The 21,063-nt window shown below is 40.3% G+C and overlaps 1 protein-coding gene across 1 annotated transcript in view; it reads left to right on the top strand.

Moving 5' to 3' along the window:
* The window catches only part of DNAJC1 (DnaJ heat shock protein family (Hsp40) member C1), a 111,240-nt gene that overhangs the window by 28,319 nt on the left and 61,858 nt on the right, over positions 1-21,063 (top strand). Inside the window, exons 5-6 of the mRNA XM_054389961.1 lie at positions 19,152-19,253; positions 20,139-20,185. Coding sequence (XP_054245936.1) covers positions 19,152-19,253; positions 20,139-20,185 — 149 coding nt within the window. The remainder of the gene's footprint in view (positions 1-19,151; positions 19,254-20,138; positions 20,186-21,063) is intronic.

Below are 21,063 nucleotides of genomic sequence, written 5' to 3'. Positions count from 1 at the left end.
TAATCTGTAAAACAATGTTGTTTTAATTGCATACAAATTTTGATTGCTCCATGTGGGAATAGTATAGTTTTATATTTTGAGTTACTCTTTTATTCTTGCATAGTGCAGGAAAATTACATCAAATATAAAAGTGTTTCAAAAGTATGGCTACAAGTACTTAGGTTCTTGGTTGTTGTCTTGGTGGTTTTATTTTATTGTTTATTTGTTTGCTTGTGTCTTCTTAGGGTTTTTTGGGGGAGTTGTTTTTCTTTTTTCCTTTTTTTTTATTTTTTATTCCTTTTAGGTTTTATTTCAATTTCTTTTTTTTTTTTCTCAGAAAAGACTTGGTTATGCGTATTTATTCAGTTTGATGAAATTTGTCTTTCAGGGCATATGAGGCTTTTAGATTCTTAGATGTTTTCTACTAAATGTGATGATAAAACGAGATGGAGGTAATACAAAAGTATTGCAAGTGTATCTTGTACTGCTAAATGCTAACAGTGCCTCTTGACATAAGCAAAACAGTTGTGTGTTATTTACAGCTTCTGTAAACGTGCCTCAAATTCTATTTCCACAAGATTCCCAGTAATTTGGATGAAGAATGATTGCAGTCATTTGTGGTCTGAAAGTAGACATCTCCATTTGAGCTTCCAGAGTACTCTCATGTGTAGAGAAGTTCTACTGAATTATTAAGGCAGAACTTTGTTGTACCCTAACAGAATTGGTAATTAAAACCCTTAGCCAGTTCCTTGTGTGGCTGCCATTATTTTTAGAATCTCATTACTTTCATTATACTCGAGAGATTTTGCAAGGTGCTGGGTCTTGTGCTTCTTTGTCTTGCATGATAAAAATACATATGCCTTGCAGAAAGTGCTTGGTAAATATTTCTGGGTCTTTCGAGACAAAAGGTACTCTTGCCTGTAAGAGAATCATCAGTTGCCTGGACACTGTGTGTTTCAGAACTGTCTGTCTACACCTGGGCTCATCTGCTTGTAACACACAGTCTCCTTCCCCTGCCTAATTGATGCACTCAGTGTGCTGATTTCTCCCCACACTGCTAGGATGATACAGCATCTGCTGGGTTTGAGTTCTGCACAGATACCAGTCTGCTACTGCCTGTCTCAGAAATGCTACACTGCTTGTTTGAAGGAATAATCCATTTTATGTTATGTTTATATTAAGATTTGTAATTTGAAATAGGCAGACTGATAACTGGCCAGAGCATTCTGCAGTTTAGTGGGGCCTGTTAGAATTAAAATGAATCTTCAGAGAGCTGGGGTTTATTAAAGCCCTGCTTGTAAGTTAGTATTATCAAGCAGGTCTGCATTGCTTATGCAAATATATTTTTTTTTTCTTTTTACATCTGCCTGTTTCTGTGTCTTCTTTTACAACAGCTATGTACCTAACACCACTGCTGAAGAGCAGTAACAAATTTCCAGGACTTCATATTGTAAAACTGGGGAATGTCAGTTTTCAGAATGTCTCAAATCTTAATTTGGTTTCTTTGTGCTTGTTCATTGTGATGATTTTTAATTCACTACATTATATTCTACAGGGTCTTTACTTATTCAGGCTCAGGGAGAGATCTGGCCCCAATGCTGCTTCAGGCTTATGTATTGAAAGAGCCTGTTGTCTGTAAAAACTGTTTAACCTGTAAATGTTGAGGGTATGTAGAGAGTGGGGGAGAAGATTGCAGGGGGAAAAAAATGGTTTCATGGGTAAGCTAGTCAGACGAAAAGTGCCCTTGAGGATTGGATTCTGTTCCTCTCTCTGCCACAGAATTCCTATGTGATGCTAGGCAAGTCGTTTAAACGAAACTTTTCCCAAGTGGTGACTAATTGATTTGAGTGCTCTGCAATTCTGGTTGCATAATTTGAGATACTAGGGGCTTATATGCAGAAATGCTGAGGGTTTGCAGCTGCAGCTGCAGTCGATTAAAGTCTGTGTCCTGAGTCTATGGAATGTTGAGCACTTGGAAAAAATTATGTTTGAGATAAAATTAGCACCTGAAATAGTTGGAAACTTTACCTTAATTTTGCAGTTTATATAAAAAAAAAGGAAGTAGTGCATGCTCTCTTCAACTATTACAGTGGTGAATAGTATTATTGATGAACTGTGATGCCATCGTGCTGGGCTTCAGAACAAATAACCACGGCTTCCAAACGTGTTTGAACAGCATGCAGCTAAGAGCAGATGAGGCCACACGTGAACAAACGTGCAGGAAGAAATCCTTCCTGGCTGCTCTCTGGGTAAGCAGTCGTCATCTGCATGCTGCAGGAATAACAACGACAGCTGCTTGTTGCTTTGCAGGGAACTGCTGAGCTCTTCCCCAGCCTCCTTTACCTGTTCACAATAATCATTGTTGTCTGTATCTTTTATCATATTGCTCTTATCCCCTAATTTTGAAACTGTAAGTTTATAGTTCAGATGTAATTATACTCATCCTTTAACGATGTTTATTTTTAGCAATAGCTTCTCTTGATACTTAAAAGGGAAGGAATAAAAAGTTGGGGTTTTGGTTGGTTGGTTGGTTGGGTTTTTTTTAGTTACTGCCCTCTCTCTTGATTCAAAGAACAATAGACTTGACCAAAAATTTTTATCCTTTTGGTGTCTCTGCCAACAGTCTTCTCTTTGTCAACATTGCCACGGGGTATACAGCTTCCACTGCTGGCATCTGCCTGAAGTTGGCTCAGGGTTTGTGTGGGACTAATTGGAAGAGGGGAGCTAGATGAGGAAACAGATTAATATTAGTCCCCTTCTTCTTTTTGTCTTGCTTCCTCAGTTTCTTCACCCTGCAGCAAACATTTCTTTTAGTTTGTCCGGTGGTGCTTGCTATGGCTGATCTGTTCAGAGCGGGTTCACAGTATTTCTGTCACAGCTGTTTTGTGTTGTGGTGTTTTTGTTTTGGTTTGTTTTTTTTCCCTTAAAAAAAAAGGCAAATTATGAGAGGAGAAAATTGCATCTAATGGAATCCTTCCTTTTTCATTTCTTAGATTTGATCCTGTGGCTGAGGTTATGAAATGGAGGGAAATCTGGCTTGATACTTGTAGGGTTATCAGTAACAATGCTTGTTTTCTGTGCAGTAGTCATGGGCTTGCAGTTTCATTCCTCTCCTCTCCACTTGTGTCAAAAGTTACCTACTAAATACATACTTTCTTGTCTGTTGATCTTTCTTTTGGTCTTGACTTCAAAACTTGAAAACTTGGGAGAGAACTCACATTAGGATTTGTCTTTGCTTCACTTAACTGTGATCACAGAACTTTTCCTGTAGCTTTTGCATCTGAAATATTCTGCTTTTGTCGATGTTTCTACTTCAGGCAGTAGGACCACAGTTTTATCTTCCAGCTTTCACTGTTGTCTTTGATGCTGATAATCCTGTAATCCCATGTTGAGAGGGAACTAAATGAATTGGTAATAGCCACTATCTTCTGCGGTCAGTTGGCTGAAACAGATTTCTGGTAGCATAGTTAATGGGATGTAACCTGTGCCAAGTTTTTATTGCTGCTCACTCAGCTGCTGATTCTTCTTTTTCACAGGCAGAGGAAGAGGCATACTTTTTTATGTTGGTCTTTTCTGCCTTTACAGTGTTTGCCTTGCTACTCACACAACTTTGTAGTTCCTGCAGCTGGCTGTTGCTCTCTATCCTGCTCTGTACTGTTGCTTACAGACTGAGGAGGTATCCTTAAAATACAGGTGTCAGTAGAAAATTCCTTTTGTTAGTTCTGCTTGTGATGGGGAAGTGAAAATAGAGTGGAGGAAGGAGATCTCTTCTTTCTAGATGTTCAGTTCCAACTCTGTTGTGACCTGATAATGTCTCTACAGGTGGATGAGAGATGACAGGAGGCAAATATGCCCTGTACAGCTACTGTTTTCAGTATCAGTGGTATCAATGGCTGAAGAACTGATATTACATTTGCCCCTTAGTTTTCTCTCAGGAGCAGGGAGTGTTTCCCAATCTATGTCACTTGTGAACTCAGAGGCAATGCTGGGTAAGAGCTATTCTTTTGCTTCCCTGGGTCCTCTGATGGTGGTGATAGGCAGAAAAGGCTTGGCTTTGCTGCATCATTTGTCTATGTGTATAAACAGAAGCAGGCACACACATGGGTTTATACCCCACTGCCTTTTGTAGCAAGAAGGTGTGCACTCACCTGAGGAATGCTTACAGTGTCAGGGAGAAGTCTTTACTTCACACTCATCTCAGCTTTTTCTCCATGTGCAGACCTGCCCTGTGTCTCCTCTAGACTTGTTTGTGTTTTCAAAGCCTATGGTTTGGCTGCTGCCTTGCTCTGGATGTTTCTGTGAGAGCAGAAGCCCTGCACACGCTGCCCCTATCAGCTGTTCTTCAGGCTGTTTCTGTAGGGGAATGCTCTCTTGTGTGAGGGTCTCCCATACTGGGTTGACTCTGTCTTCTGCTCTTCTGGCTCCTGCAGGCCAAGAAGGAGGTTTATGGATCACTATGAATTACTCCCCTCCTTCCCTGATGCAAACAATGTGTGCAAAGCAGGACTAGAAGAGCAGTAACTGCTTGCAGGGAGAGGCTTTGAGAAGCAGGGAAATGATCTTTCTGCCTCTCACTTGGACCTCTGTGGCTCAGTTCAAAGGGTTTGGTTTGAAAAACATGGAGGGTGGTTCAGAGAACAGTGTGGCACTGTGTGACGGCATGTGCCCACAGCTGCCATAAAGCTTGAGAGGTAATTATCTTCCTAAGGATTATTTAGCTCCTTCTCACTGGAAATAACATCAGATAAGCATTTGTAGCGACCATAATACCAATTTTCTATCCAACTGCTAGTGAAAGGGAAGGGGAAGGAATTGCCTTCATGTCAGGTTTGGTGCATATTTTTAACTTTAATGGAGGCACATTTTTTTAACTTTAATTTTATTTATCTTTCAGTTGCTTATCAATTAATTTTCTGTGTGGTTTTTTTTTTTTAATTGAGGCTAATTTATGGCAGGTTTTCTGAATAGTCTTTTAGTGTCTTTTAGTCTGTTGGTGTCTCTTGCCTTCTGCCCTGGCCCTTCATCAGATTTGCCACGCTTTATGCCATCAAACATGAGTTGAGGTGGTCAGGGGATGCTCATGCTTTCAGCTCACTTTGTTGGGAGTAGAATCTAGAACACTTTTAGCAAAGTGATGGGCCAGAGCAGTAGGCAAGCTGTTAACATCTCAGTTAAACTCCAATAAGCTGAAGTTTTAGTCTGGGATGTGTCTTACACACAGAAATTTTGCTGATGCTGGCATCTGTGCCGCAGTGGTGGAGGGCATTCCTGTATTCTTTCAAGGAGGCTATGTACTAACTCAGCAGTGAATTACTATATAGGTAGTGGCATGTTACAACCTCCCTGAGGTCTTCTGAGTCCCGAGGTAGTAATAGCTCATTAAAATGGTAGTTAATGAGTATAAAGGGATCATTATGTGACTCTCCTACATGATGGGTAGGGCTAAATCCTAACTAGTTCAATAGAAAGTATTCTAAATAAAGCAAGAAGGGATTTGATAAATGCTGCTTGTAGTTCTAGATATTTAAAGCAATGCATTTGAGAAAACTAATAGAAATGCATTTTGAATTGATTAATATGGATTTATAAATGTATTTCAGGGCTTTCAGAGATATTAGTATCCTATATAATCTCAAGATTACCTTAGCATAGTCAGTAATGATTTTGGTTAAAAATACACAGCCTTTTGACTCTTCCGATCAGTTGGATTTGAAGCTAAAAAAACCCAACCATTTCCTCCCCCCCCTGCTTCCACCCTGGGCATTTACCCTAATTTGTTTAAGCTTTCAAGATTTGTAGATATTTTCTATTCTATATTCCAGAAAGAAATGGTGGAACAATTTTTCCTTGAGGGAGGAGGAGAACAAAGTTCCCATAATGCATGAATATACATAATACATAAAACATAAGCACCTCCAGGAGATCTTTTATTTTATGCCTTTCATTTAACTATGGTTGTTTTCTGGAGAGAGGTATTAAGGATTTCTCCAAACTGAACAATGAATTTTGTAGCAGTGAGGTAAAAAACTTTTTGATCTCAGGAAATGCTTCATGTCATCTTCTGGACCCTAGAAGGACAGATGAAAGACTGCAAACTCAGGTATACCTAGAGCTCAAAGCTCAAGTTCAGTGTCAGGGCTATTTTTAAGTGTCCTTAAGCTAAGAAATACATCATTGCTTCAGCAAAATGAGTCCTTCAGAAATATTAGTGTGTGGTACAGAAGCTAGCTTAATAATAGGGAAAAGAGAGTGGAAGCAATTAGAAAAAATATGTTGTATTATTTTTTATATATATAGATCAATCTGTTGTAAACATACGAATGTATGTATAGTTTTGAGAGAGATGCTTGGGCTTTCTCTCTTAAATAAAGAAATTCTAATTGCTGTGCCTGGACATGCTTTAGAGCAGTGGTTCTACCATATCCTTATTTAGGTTTTTTTGCTGCAGGAATAAAGGGTGTTTATAATAAACCAAATCCAGAATATTTTTAAAGCAATAGCTTGATTTCAAAGAAAAGGCCTTAATTATTTTTTGTAGAAACGCCTGCTTGATTTGCTTTTATTTTTGTCTGATATTCTCAAGCAGCCTTGTTCTATAGCTGTTCTGTATTATCTTTTCAGTCCAATGCTGATAATGGATGGAGAACGTATTCTAAGCTGAAATTATGTGGATGACTTGTAAGTCATTTTCCACTGCAGGATGACTTTCTGAGTAGTTCAGAGTAACTGCTACAGAACAGGAAAAATAAGCCTAATGCCTAGTGGTCCAAGGCATGCAGCCAGAGCCCCTTGGGACTTCAAATTCAGAGCAGAGAAGTGTTTCCTCTCGCCTCTTGCTATTTGCCACTCCTTTCAAAACCCTTTTAGAGGTTGTGAAAAATCTCACTAACTCTTTCTCTTCCATCGTGAGCATCTGTCATCTGCAGTGTGACAAGAATACTGCCTTTCAGCCAGGACCTTGTAAACTACATAAACAGATGCAGTAAATCCACTTGGAGTATTTTCAGAAATAATTATTAAATTGATCATCAAAGGGATATTTAAATTCTAAAACATAGGACTGTTAGTGACCTCTTCTACCCTGCTGTGACAGAACCAGTTAAGTCTGAGTCATGCCTGATAAATGTATGCAAGACTGCTTGTAAAGGAGCCCTCAGCAGTCTGTTCCAGTGATGCCAGTGATGATGCTTCTGTAAGGAGTGTTCCTGCTGCCTAACTGGGATCTTCCTCTACTGCTGTCTGACAGTTACTGCTTAGCCCTGATAAATCAGAAAAGGTAATTCATAGAATCATAGAATGGCTTAGGTTGGAAGGGACCTCAGAGATCATCTACTCCAACCTCCCTCAAGCAGACTTGGTTGTTTAAGGCCCTCATCCATCCTGGGCATGAACACCTCTGGGGAGAGGGCACCCACCACCCCTCTGGGCAACCTATTCCAGAGTCTCCCCATCCTCATACTGAAGAACATCTTCCTAAGATCCAGACTCAACCTACTCTCCGTCAGCTTAAAACCATTCCCCTTTATCCTATCACTAGACATCCTTATGAAAAGTCCTTCTCCAACGTTCCTGTAGGCTCCCTTCAGGTATTGAAAGGCTGCTATAATGTCCCCCAGAGTCTTCTCTAGGCTGAACAACTCCAGCTCCCTCAGCCTATCATCATAGCAGAGGTGCTCCAGCCCTTGGATCACCCTTGTGGCTCTGCTCTGCACTTGCTGCAGCAGTTCTGTATTTATGGCATTTTTCTTTAAAGCTACCTTTTGCCTATTTGAAGATGTTAATTTCCTTTCCTTCAGGCTTAAGTCACTCTTGTCCTTTCAGTTTCTCTGTACAAGTCTATTGTTGTTTTTTTTTTTCCTACTTTGCAATTTTTGGGGGAGGACTTATTTTCCTAACAGGCTTATAGCTTCCTATAACTGCATTGTTTGAACTGGACACAGCAATCTGCTGAGGTCTTACAGTTGCTGGGTGAAGTGGCATATGGCTGCTCATTGCTGTAGCACTCGTGCCACGATGGGCTGTGCTGCTCAGAGCCAGCATCACGCCACCGACGCATGCTCAGCCTGTGATTCACTGATCCTGTCTGCCTAACTGCTTGTGTGTTTGTGGAGGTGATTAATTCTGTCCAGATGTAGAGCATGAGTCGTAGAAAATAATGTTCTCTTTTTGATGTTTTTTTCTTTTGGATCGATTGGGGTCTTAAGTTCTAATTCTCTTTGTAGGTTTTCTCAGGTTAATGTTAACTACCAGTTTAATAGCAGTTCTGCAATCCAACCTGCCTGTTAAAATATTGACTATCAGTGGACCTGGGACAAACCTCATAAAATCTGTTTGATACATCTTTGCATTTTGGGCAGTTAAATCCTTTATTCAGGGTACGATTTATTTTCTTCCAGTTTCTTTTGCACCTGCAAGAGAAGCTTTATGATACTCACGTTTTTGTTTGAAATATGTTGTGCGTTAAAAACATTACTTAAGATAGGAGAAGAATTATTTATTTAACAGCTTTTATTTATCTGTGCTCTTAAAATACTTTGTGAAGTTATGCAGCAATTGCATTAATTACAATAACAAGAGCATTGCATAAGCAATGGTGCTGGGGAGGTCCCCTTGTTTTTATATTGGCCTCTGTGTGTGTATAAAAATTTCTATGATGGATACCTGTGGGTGTATAGGCATAGAAATTGGAGTCCTTCACTGCTGATAGGGCTGAGGGAGTGGCTAAGAAATAATTACTGTTTATTCTGAAAGTAGCTGCCTTTGGGGATTATTCACCATGTAAATGTCATGTATGTTGTATACATAAGATAACAAGTAGATTTTGGAAAACTTCTGTGTTGGAGGTAATTATTCTCTCTTGCCTTCTTGAATGGCTGTGTAATGATTTTCTTTACAGCCATACATCCTAGATACTGTCTCTCATATGCCCATTACTCATTTTTTGATCTCAGAAGGGAGAATAATAAACACCTTTCAAAACCAGGAAAAGTTGTAGAGCTTGCAAACCAATTGAAGGTGTAGTCACAGAAATGACAGCAGCAGTTCAGGTGACCCAGGAGTCCAGTAATGAGTAGCCTAAGCATTTTTTTTTTTACTTTATTTTGTTCTTTTTTTTTTTTTTTTTTTTTTTTTTTTTTTTTTTTGTTAAGACCTAAGTCTGTGGTCATAAGTAATCTCCCTTCAAAAATCTGTGAAGCAGCTATTTGAAAAGACTGGCTAGATGTGTGTGAGCATATGGGTCAGTGACGGCAGTTCTGGTGGAAGGGTGGAATGAGCACAGGATAAGCAAGAGGAAGTGAAGGCCTGATGCTGAAATGTAGCAAGAAAATGATACAAACAATCAAGTAGCTCATTTTGGGCATTATGGTGCAAGAAAGGTTGGAACTTGTCAGATCCAACACCCCAAGGTCTTTTCTGCCTTGCACAAATGCTTCAAAATGGTGAGTGTGAGCTGCATTCAGCTCTCCTTGGCTATAGTAGTGTCACCTCTCCTGTAAATCAGGGGGCTGTGCTAGCTGGGGAGAAGGGCATCAAGCAAGAAATGCACTGCAGGAGACATCACGTTTTGCTTTTGTGACTGTAAAAGCAGTGGTCTGTCTTTGTAGCAAGGTAGCTCCGGTGAATGTGTTGCAGGATCAGGAATATTGTAGGCAGTATTTTTACCTGAGAACTGTAGACTGGAAATCTGTGATGCAATAGGCAGCTTTTCCAAGAGAACTTTCTAGAAATAACTTTATCCTATAAGGGAATACCACAAGTGGTATAAATATATAACTATATTATAAAAATACACATAACAAATATTAAATAAATATGTAAATGATAAACCTAATATATACAATGGAATAAAACCAAATATGTAACAGTGTTCTTGGGAAAACGTGAAATAAATCAAGGGGACCTACTTCTTCCTGCCTTTTGAACTACCAGAATCAAAATCTAAATGGAATAAACTATAGCAGTAGTTAAGACCTCAAATTAGTCAGTATTGGCTTGAATAATATACTCAGTTGTTGTTTTAGAGCTCTTTTCTGTTTTGAATCTGAAGAGTAGTTCTAAAAATGTTGAGAGTTTGAGCTTTGTGAGTTCTGTGTGTATCAAAGACAAAGCTGATGTTAAATCAGAACTTAGCTTTATACCAGACAGTGTTCTCTTGGGCAATCCCATTTTTCTTGTCTAATTACTTTCTGAAAATCTAAGTGAAAGAAAGAGAAAAGGAAAAAAAATTAAATACAAATATTGTTGTTCAAATTGGTCAGGAAAACCTAAGCTGGTGTAATTGTGCACATGTGCTGAGGAGAACACTTTTTGGTTTCTCAAGCATGAGGCAGCAGAATTTTCATTCATTTGGCATGCTAGGCTGAAAACAGCCTTCTTTCATTTGACACACTCCCCTGGAAACAAACATGCCAGTGAAGGGATTGTGCCAGTTATCAGAAGCTCACAGGAATACATTGTGCTGGTTTGTATTCATTTCCATTTCATGAATTGCTTTAAAACTTAGCAACATAAAAAAGCATTAAAGCACCTTTTTAGCATTATTTTTAGTTCCTCTGTATTTCCCTGCTGTGCCGTTATTTGGTTTAAATCAGCGGAATGTCGTGAGGTACATGGCTCGGTTTGCAGCAGAGCAGATCTCTCCTCCTGCCTGGCTGTGGTTGGAGCATTCATCTGTAGAGAGGTAGCAGATTTGGAGTTCAGCTCTTTTTACATCCTTGGAAAAGATGAGCGTCTTAGGAAGAAGTTCAATAAAAATAAAGGGTGAATTGAAGAAAAGTTACAGAGCAAGAAGTTGGAGCCAAAACTCAGCTGGCATCTGTTAACTATAAATGTTCACAGATAGTGCTTGGCCTTCTGGGAGACACTTGCTTTGCTTTCCTGGAGTTATGTTCTTCAGAATTGCCAGCAGGTCCTTCCCTCCTCTGGAATTTGCTGCAAAACTCTTTCTCTCATAGATGTTTTTCCAAGTGCAAACTTGGCAAACTCAGGTGTACTTCTTGGAACTGGTCTGGTCATAAGAGCTGAAATTAGGAGCAGGTTGCATTTGATGCATGTGAGGCAAGTATGGGAATAGTGTTTAAATCAACTTTATACAGGTGAAGATTCATTTGTTTCCTAGTCCTGTGCTGTTGGCTGCTGTTGGAGGAGCAGCCATGTTAGGTATGGGTATACCTGCTTTATGCAGCTGGTGCTTTTCCTCTGGTGCTGCTGAGCAATTTGTGTGTGTAGAAACATCATGCATGTATGGTTTTAAAATTATTAATAATAATATTTTTAAAAGGAAATTACATTCTGAAAAGCTGTTGAGAAAACAGGGATGCTTGTGCACAGAAGCTGTGTTGTGACATTTAAGGCTATGAGTGCTGATGGCAGAAATTTTTTGTTTCTAAAAGAGTCTGATTTTTTTTTTTAATGGTTTTGGTGGGTTTGTTTGATATTTACCTTTCTATCTCTCTCTCTCTGTGTATCTCTCTCTGACCCTCCTCGCTGTGTGTATCCTCCCTCTCCCTCTGTGTATCCCTCTCCTCTGTACCCTCCCTCCCTGTGTATCTCCTCTCTCCCCTCCCTCTGTGTATCCTCCTCTCCCCTCCCTCTGTTGTATCCCTCTCCCCTCCCTCTCTCCCTCCCCTCTCCCTCCCTCTCCCTCCCTCTCCCTCCCCTCCCCTCCCTCCCCTCCCTCCCCTCCCCTCCCTCCCCCTCCCTCCCCTCCCTCCCCTCCCCCCCTCCCTCCCCCTCCCTCCCCCTCCCTCTCCCCTCCCTCCCCCTCCCTCCCCCTCCCTCCCCCCTCTGTATCCCTCTCTCTGTTAGGAAAATAAAAGGCATAAAGTCTAGAGCAAATGCAAGCTAGTGCGTGATGCACACATGATGCTAAGCTTTCAGAGTCAGAAGCAGATTGAAGAGGTGTCAGCTTCTGCTGAACCAAGTAGGGATGGGTTGGAATAAGTGTCATAGCTCTGTGTTCTGTCCTAAGAATTACCTGGGGAAGGGCTCTGGAGCAACAGTGGTTGCTGTTCTGTCCCCATAGGATAACGAGACATTTAAGATGGGTGACACTGTCTTCCTTGACGTTGCTTGAGGAATGAGGGCTTTGGATACTGAATTGTTGGCCTGCTGGCATGCTTGTTAGGTCACTGACACTTATGGATATTGGTTTTCTGTGGACTTCACAAGAGAACAGTCTGGTAGAAAGCAGCAATGTTGACACAATGCTTAGTAGGCAGCTGTGGATTCTGTCCGGTTCTCTGCTGCTACTTGTTGGGTGAATGTTTGTGGGACAGCCTGTGCGTCTTGGGAGAAAAACATGTGATTGTGGTTTACAAAGCTTGCTTTTAGTTTCTTTTTCTATACCCTTCTGCTTCAACTTGTATACCTGATGGTTACTGAAATGACTTCTATCCCTGCTTTATCACAGAAATTTTGAATGGAAAATATTGTTGAAGAGTCACAGGGATTTGAAGGGACCTCGAAAGATCATAGAGTCCAGCCCCCCCTGCCAGAGCAGATCACCTAGATCAGGTTATACAGGAACACATCCAGGCAGGTTTTAAATGTCTCTGGCAAAGGAGACTCCACAACCTCTCTAGGCAGCCTGCTTCAGTGTTTTGTCACCCTCACAGTGAAAAAGTTTTTCCTTATGTGCACGTGGAATCTCCTCTGCTCCAGCTTGCTCCTGTTGCCCCTTGTCCTGTCATTGGATATCACTGAGCAGAGCCTGGCTCCATCCTCCTGATGCTTACCCTTCACATCTTTATAAACACGAATAAAGTCACCCCTCAGTCTCCTCCAAGATAAAGAGCCCCAGCTTCCTCAGCCTTTCCTCTTAAGGGAGATGTTTCACTCCCTTCAGCATCTTGAATAAACCCCTGCCAGCACAGAAATTATCCAAGTCTGATTTATAGTTTGGGAAGGCTGAAAAAGGCCTCCCAAAGATTCACACTTGAAGTACAGTCAGCTTGTGCTTTGTACAGTTGTCACTTTTTGTTGCTGTGTAGCTTCAGTGACAGGCACTGTGGAAAATTCTACACCGTTAGTCAGCAACACTGCAATGAAATAGATAACACTGATGTCATTCTCTTTTCACCCTTTAAAAGTGATGGGGCAAACTGCAGCTCAATAGAAACACAATTTCTATCTGCATATTTGGTCCTCTGGACCACGTGCTTTCCCATTGCTAATAAAGATAATGCCACCTATTTGAAGACATCAGCAGGCATCTTTAAAACCCAAGATGAATTGAGCACATTTACTGTGTTAGCAGCAGTTGCTAAATTGTAAGTAACTAAGTCTTGTTGTATAACTGCATTGCACTCGAGGGAACAATTTAGGTTTTGAATTGTATATGTTGGTAAGTGAAAACTATGTAGACATTGATTATTTTTTTTTTCCCCTTGACCTAATCACTGTTTGCCTATGGCAATATCTGATATGTTATGTGTTCACCAACAATTGTCTTGGGACCACAGTGAGGCTGGATTTTTTAGCTTCATTAGTAATCATAGTTACATTAGGAATAGAAGGCAACAGAGTAATGTACTGTTCTACACCAGTTTTTCTACTTATTGTAAAGGATGGAAGTGAACTTGGTAGGTGGGAATCTGAATTTGTATAGACAGAAGAGCACAGATTTGAATCCTTGAGAGTTTACAGCAAGATTATTTTTTTTAAGGAAGGCAGATGCCTATTTAGATTTAATTTTTGATGCTCTTTAAAGAAATTATAGAATCACTTTGGTTGGAAAAGACCTTTAAGATCATTGAATCCAACCACTCTCTAACTCTACCAAGTCTGGTGCTAAACCATGTCCCTCAGCACCATATCTCTGCCTCTTTGAAACACCTCCAGGGATGGGGATTCAACCATCTCCCTGGGGAGCCTGTGCCAGTGGCTGAGAACCCTTTCAGTGAAGAAGTGGCTCCTAATCTCCATCCTAAACCTCCACTGGGGCAATTTGAGGCCAACCCCCACCTGGCTGTAACCTCCTTGGTTGTAGAGAGGGAGAAGGTCTCTCCTCAGCCTCCTTTTCTCCAAACTAACCAACCCCAGTTCCCTCAGCTGCTCCTCACCAGACCTGTTGTCCAGCAAAAGAAATTCTTTCTTTGTTTCTTACGTGCTTGTAATCTAATGATAAAACCTTTCCCGGTCATACCAGAGCACATGAAAATGATGCTGAGTCAGTATGATTTAATAATGTATTTTTCGTTGTCTAAATTGAACAAATTGCCAAAAGTAAATGGCATAAATAGTGAGAAAAATGTTTCCTCTTTTCCCCCACCCAGGGAACTTGATTTTAGACAAAAATTAAAAATTCCAGCAGAGTACCTTAAGAAATGTATTTAGTTTTGGATTTACTGTTGAGTCCTTCAAGTGGTAGTATTGTTTGTGTGCTAAAATGCTTGTTGGTAGTGTAAGGGATTATGTGAAGAAGTGTAAAAAGATTGAAAGGGGTCATGTAGTTAGACAAATGGACACTGCTTGTTCGTGAAATGTTAGGAATTAAGAAATTCCCACATGAAGACTTGCATATTTGCACACATAGGAGGCCAGACAGTGGCCAACCCAAACACAGGCTTGCAGATTGAGAACCAATTCTAGCACAAAACACATTTGCCTCCATTGGCTTGTCTGCTCTGTGTCCTTTTTTGCAAGTGCACATGCAGCTGACAGCTGAGTGGGTTTGATTTTTAGCTTAGAATGTTAATTTTCCTTTTTTTTTTTTTTCTTTTTTAAAGTACTTTTTTGCTTTGATTTTGAAAATACACATTGCCTGTGCCCTCCTGAGCAGCAGTGACTTGTATGATAGTGGATGGAGATGCTGCTTGTGAAAGTGTGTGCTGTTGCTGCAATGAGTCCTCGACATGTAAGATCTGTTATCAGGGAATAGATGTGGGAAGAGGTGTTCAGCCTTGGAAGTGTGATGGAACAATGTCACTTTGAAAAGGTAGCTGTGGAAGTAGGGCAATGCTCTTGGTGTTTATCCACATGAGGGAGATAGTGTGACAGGCTTTAATTTGTGGCAAAACTTACCAGCTAGAAGCACAGTGCTGGAGACACCACTGAAGGCACTAGGTGTCTATGACATCGCCAGCTCCTCCTTCTTCTAGTAACCTATATGCCTGTACACATATTATTTTTGCCTCCTTAAATGAAACTCTGATCAAGATTTCTGAGTTTAAATGAAATCATCCAACATGTCATATGAGCTTTTTCTTGAAAACAAACAGAACCTTAGTGTGGCCATGGTTTTCTCTCTGTAATCTTTGGACTCCTGCCCTAAAAACGTAGTAAAATGTCTTAGTCTGTAGAAAACACTGAGTCTTAACTCATAGGATCACAGGACGTTAGGGGTTGGAAAGGACCTCTGGACATCTTTGGGCCCAATCCCTCTGCCAAAGCAGGACCATAGAATCCAGTGCAGGTCACTGAGGAATGCATCCAGATGGGTCTCGTACATCTCCAGCCTGTTCCAGTGCTCTGTGACCCTTACAGTATCGAAGTTCCACCTCATGTTGAGGTGGAATGTCTTGTGCTGTAGTTTCCATCCATTGCCCCTTGTCCTATCACAGGGCACAAGTGAGCAGAGGCTGTCCCTTCCTCAGCCTGTGTGGAAGTGTTACTGAAGGTGGCCAACAATCAGTCAGCTATAAATGAGTCTCTTAGAACAGGTAACTTCAGTATGATGTTTCTTTATTAGTCTGAAAATGTTTTCTGTAGCTTATTTAGGGTCATATACTGCTGTGAAGTTCTGTAGTGATGAGAGGCTTTCCTCAAACACCAACAACTTTTGCTCAGGACAGCTGTGGGTGGATCTGGAACCTTGCTTGAAGATGCCCACCATTTCCATCGGTAGCATTGCTTAGCAAAGTGTGTGGAACAGGTAACACCTTCCTGTGTGGTGTTGGACAGCGTTGTGGGGAATTGGGCAGCAGGCAGGCTTGTCACTTTGGAGTACTGCCTCCTGCTCTGGGGTCTGCAGCACAGGAAGGACACTGAACTGATGGAGCACGTCCAGAGGAGGCCACAAAGATGATCAGAGGAGCACCTTCCCTGTGGGGACAGGCTGAGGTAGTCAGGGCTGTTGAGCCTGGAGAAGAGAAGGTTCCAGGGAGACCTCATAGCAGCCTTCCAGGACCTGAAGGAGCCAGCAAAAAGCTGGGGAGGGACTTTATACAAGTGCTTGTAGTGATAGTATGAGAGGGAATGGATTGAAGCTTGAGGAGGGGAGATTTAGACTGGAAATTAGGAAGAAATTCTTGACAGTGAGAGTGGTGAGACACTGGAACAGGTTGCCTAAAGGAGGCTGTGGATGCCCCCTCCCTGGAGGTGTTCAAAGCCAGACTGGATGAGGCCTTGAGCAGCCTGGGCTAGTGGGAGGTGTCCCTGCCCATGGCAGTGGGCTTGGAACTGGATGATCTTTAAAGACCCTCCCAACCCAAACCATTCTATGATCCTGTGATTTTTATGGACCAGTTGTAATTAAATGACTTACAGCAGTATCCCATATTTAATTACTTATTGTCCTCTTTTCCAACCATTTAGAATAATAGAATCCCTTTATTTGCTATAACAGTGTTGAAATATTATATTTTGTTTTAAAGACAGGCCTATGTTATTTATGAAGTGGCTGACTGGGCTGGTAGATGAGGGAAAACAAAACAATCTCGACTTAATTTTTGGCAGCTAAGATGAATGATCTGGTGTTTTAAATCTATAAATTTTTTGTTTCAACTTCTGAAGGTTGAACAACTTCTCCAGGTGAAGCTTTATTTGTATTTAAGAAGCTTTATTCTTCCGAAGCTGACTTGGGATCTCTTGGTCTGCTTAAGCACAAAAAAGACAAGCTAGCTTTTGTCCTGATCTTTTACACAAATAATCACACTGCTCCCAAATAAAACTGAAGTGCAAATTGTTGTTTGAAGAAATTGCAAGAATCCTGTGGGACAGCTCTTTAATACACTTTATCAGATTTTCAAGTGTTCGTTGGGAGTGTTCCAAAAATAATACCAGGCCCATCTAGAAGCGTGGTAGAGAAGGAATAGGCTGTGTTTTACCCCAAATACGTGGTCCAGAGGTACTAGTTTCTTGAAATTATCATGGTGTCAATCCCTAATTTACTTACTTTGCATTTTCACATTATTTTATATAATCCCATTGAGTCTACACCTCAAGAATTTAATGGTTCTTTGTGCTTAAAATAGATATGTAGTCACTGTCGCTTCCTTCCCCCTAACCAAGATTTAAAAATAAACCTATAAAACAATGACAGTGTAAAACAACTAACTGGCAGTAACCATGCTGGAATCAAGCTGGTACTTAACCAGAGGAATTCTGCTTCGCTGTGCATATGACTTGGGAGCTGTTAGAAAGTGGAAAAATGGAAGAATGCAAATGCAGTCTTTTCAGGGAAAATCTTCCCTATGAGTAATAAAAGCACCTTCCCTTGACAGAGAAGAGAATTTGGAAACTTGGAACTCAGATCCATGGAAACTTGGCCTGGTCTTAGGGGATTATAGCTTCCTTAAAATACAGTTTCAAAGATTAATTTTGTCAAATTCTGCATTTTCTCCTACTTTTTCTCTTTCCCCTCCTCCAGGCTTTCTCTAGTTGTCATCCCTGGTCCAAACTTGTGTGTGGTAGTATTACAGCCTCATGTTGTAAACCTGAGAATGTGAAAGTGAAAATAATGATCTGTAATAAAAAGCCTGACAGGCTAATTATAGTATTGCAGTAATTATTATCTTATTTCAGCTCTGTTCCTCTCACAGCTAATTCCAATCTGGATTTTGGTGTTTTCTAATCTGTAGTTTTGAGAGAAAGAATACACCAGGGAATATAAAATACAGAAAATCAAGAAATTAAAAATTGACAGATAAACCAATTGATTTCTTGAGGTATTGCCTTGGACATGTTAGTAATCCGATACAAGTACTTCTTTTAAATGTGTTGCTTTGTGGATCTTCTGGTGAGTGTAATACTTACATACTACGTAATACAACTCTTTAAATCTTCCATTTCTGGGTATCTTTATGGTGCCAAACAGCAGCTGATTCAGAAATTGGTACATTGTGCAGCTAAGTTGGTACTTGGTACTGGTGAGGCCACACCTCGAGTCCTGGGTTCAGTTTTGGGGCCCTCACTCCAGGGAAATCATTGAAGTGCTGGAGCATGTCCTGCTGGTGTGGGGTCTTGAGAACAGGTCTTGTGAGCAGCAGCTTGAGGAAACTGGGGTTTGTTAGTCTGGAGAAAAGGAGGCTGAGGAGAAACCTCATTGCTCTCTACAACTCCCTGAAAAGAGGTTGGAGCCAGGTGGCTGGTGGTTCTTCTCCCTCATCAACCAGTGATAGGGTGAGAGGAAATGGCCTCAAGTTACTCCAGGGGAGGTTTAGTTTGGAGATTAGAAGAAACTTCTTCCCTGAAAGGGTTGCTAACCACTGAAACAGGCTGCCCAGGCAGGTGGTTGAATCCCCATCCCTGGAGGTCTTTCGACCTCCAGATGTGGTGCTGAGAAACATGGTTTTGCATCAGCCTTGGTAGAGTTAGAAAATAGTTGGATTTGATGATCTTGAGGGTTTTTTTCCAATAGAAGCAATTCTATGGTTCCATGATCACTGATATATTTTAAATTTTGAGTTTTATTTTTCTCTCCCAAAATGTGCAATTCATAGATCAATTAAGTTACAGATTGATGTCAGTGCTACATTAAAGCTTCAAGACTGCCAATTTAAAGCTGCTTTAGAAAAATACAATTCTTTGGATGTGGTGAAGGTGAATGGAACTTCTATGGATGTGATGAATTAGATGTAAATATTAATAAGGGTAAAGTTCACAGTAAGTCCTGAGTTTGAGAAATTGAGCAAAAAAATTTGCTTGAATACATGCAGTAATTTTCAGGTTTTAGTTGAACTTTTGAATGGTGCAGAAGGTGCCTGGGTTAGTTTTTAAGCAAGAAAATTTTGTCAGGTGCCGTTGTAGTGGATGTCTGGTAATGGAGGAAATCAAGATGAGAGAGGAATTGGCCTGAATCCTTGTACAGTCATTGAGGGTGGGCTTGTTGCATGGGTTAGTTGTTGGATGTCTCGGACTATGTGGTGTTAGTTCCTTGGCTGACTGTCTCCACATCTTAACTAAATTCTGGGTGTGGGTTTCTGACTGTTTGCTTTGTTTTCCTCTTGCAGGATGCTTCGTCTGCAGACATTCGGAAAGCGTATCGGAAGCTTTCACTTAGTTTACACCCGGACAAGAATAAAGATGAAAATGCAGAAACACAGTTTAGGCAAGTAAGTGCAATGTGGGGTCAGAAAACTTCTAGGGAAAGCAGAATCAGAATTTAAGATCTTGTCACTTTAGTAAGAACCATGGTACACCTTTGAAATGACTTAGGTAGGAATTGAGACCTTGAGCAAACTGATCTAGTGGAAGGTGTCCCTGCCCATGGCAGGAGGGTTGGAACTACATGATCGTCAAGGTCCCTTCCAGCCCAAACCATTCTATGAATCTATGAAACACTGAATTACATTGTTCTTGAAGAGGTAGATTAAAAAGAAGTACACTTTTTGTGGAATTAATTTGTTGGATAACTCAGTATTTCCCTGTATATTAAAAACAATTAGAACATAGTATTTAGATTTTTAGGAGTAAAATGTGTTTTGCACTTTAGTAAGACTGCTTACAAATAGTCTCCAAAAGCAGGGAAAATTTCTGATCATCTCTCAATGGATGTGTAGGCGTGAGTTAACGAAAATAATTAATATGAATTTTTCAATTTTTGCCTTTTGAATCTTTAGAGTGAAACCACGAGACTTGTAATTAGCTCTGCCTTTAAAAAATACACTTCTGATGACTAAATACAGGCTACTTACTTTCAGTTAGACTTTTAGGAGGAAAGAAACTATCTTTTATTTTTAATTTGGAACTGAGACAAGATTCAGTTTGGCAGATGTGAGGAGGGAAAAAAAAGGTTTTGCTGCTTGGTTTAGTATCTGGCAGTTTAAATATGTCACTGAGTTTGCTGCTTAGTGTTGAAGGGAAAAGTGAAAACTAGTTGAAGGTCATTAGTTGGCAAATGTAAAATATGATACTACTATTCAAATGTTATAAGCTTGATCCTAAAGTAAACTCTTTTGTTGCTTTTTTTTTTTTTTCTTTCTTTGTTTTTGGTTTAGTTGGTGGCCATCTATGAGGTTTTGAAGGATGAAGAAAGGAGACAGAGGTGAGTGAATTTACACAGCTTCTTAAAGCATTCAGGCCAGTAATGTATTGAAGTCCCATTTGGCTTAATTGTAACTCTTTGCACAGTTTGAGTTTGTAACTCCTATGTATGTTTAAGTACAGATTGTGTGGCTTTAAAGGGGAAGCTGCTTTGTGTTGTTGTGTGATACACTGGTTATTCTCCTTTAAAAACAGTATTTGAAAGAACTGTAAAAGCTAGCTGTTGTCTGGAGCAATTTTTTTGACACCTAGCAATTCTATCCCCTCTTACTGAGGTGTGTCCAGTTATCATTGCTTGTTCTGTCCAAGCTGTGCTTGAAAATACAGGCCACAGACTCAGCTCTCAGGTGTGTCACTGTATCAGTAGAAGGTTTGTTGCATGATATTTAGGGATTATTTCCAGTGTATGTCTTCTTCAACATTGTTTTCTGTTGCTTAGTTCATTGTTTTCTCTTCTAGATATATTATCTACAGTACTGCAAACTTTGATACACATAGCATCATATTTTTTAAAAATAAATGATAGCTGTCCTTGCTGCTTCAGGAGCAGGTCTAGCAGTATCTGAAGGGGATATGATTAAGAACTGATCTGCTTTCTGGAAGACTACTTGGAATTATTTTTTCCCCCATTTTTTAAATGGATAATTTAAACTAACGATTATCTAGAAAATCGAGACACTGAAAGAGTTTTGCTCTTGGGTTAGAGTTTTAGTAAGTCATCTTTTGGCTTGCAAGTCTAGACAGGGTTTCATGAGGCATTTCTTGAAAGGTTTTTGGCTTTGTGGATATCTTTGCAGGAGTCCATTTTTTTTTTTTCTTGATAGTCCACTCTTGAAGTGTCATGAAAATGTAGTTTATAGATGAACTCCTGGAAATTTG

The sequence above is a fragment of the Indicator indicator genome, chromosome 20 (genome assembly GCF_027791375.1).
Source record: "Indicator indicator isolate 239-I01 chromosome 20, UM_Iind_1.1, whole genome shotgun sequence".
NCBI lineage: Eukaryota > Metazoa > Chordata > Aves > Piciformes > Indicatoridae > Indicator > Indicator indicator.
The sequence above is the reverse complement of the archived record's forward strand: the minus strand, read 5'-3'. Positions and strand labels throughout refer to the sequence as shown.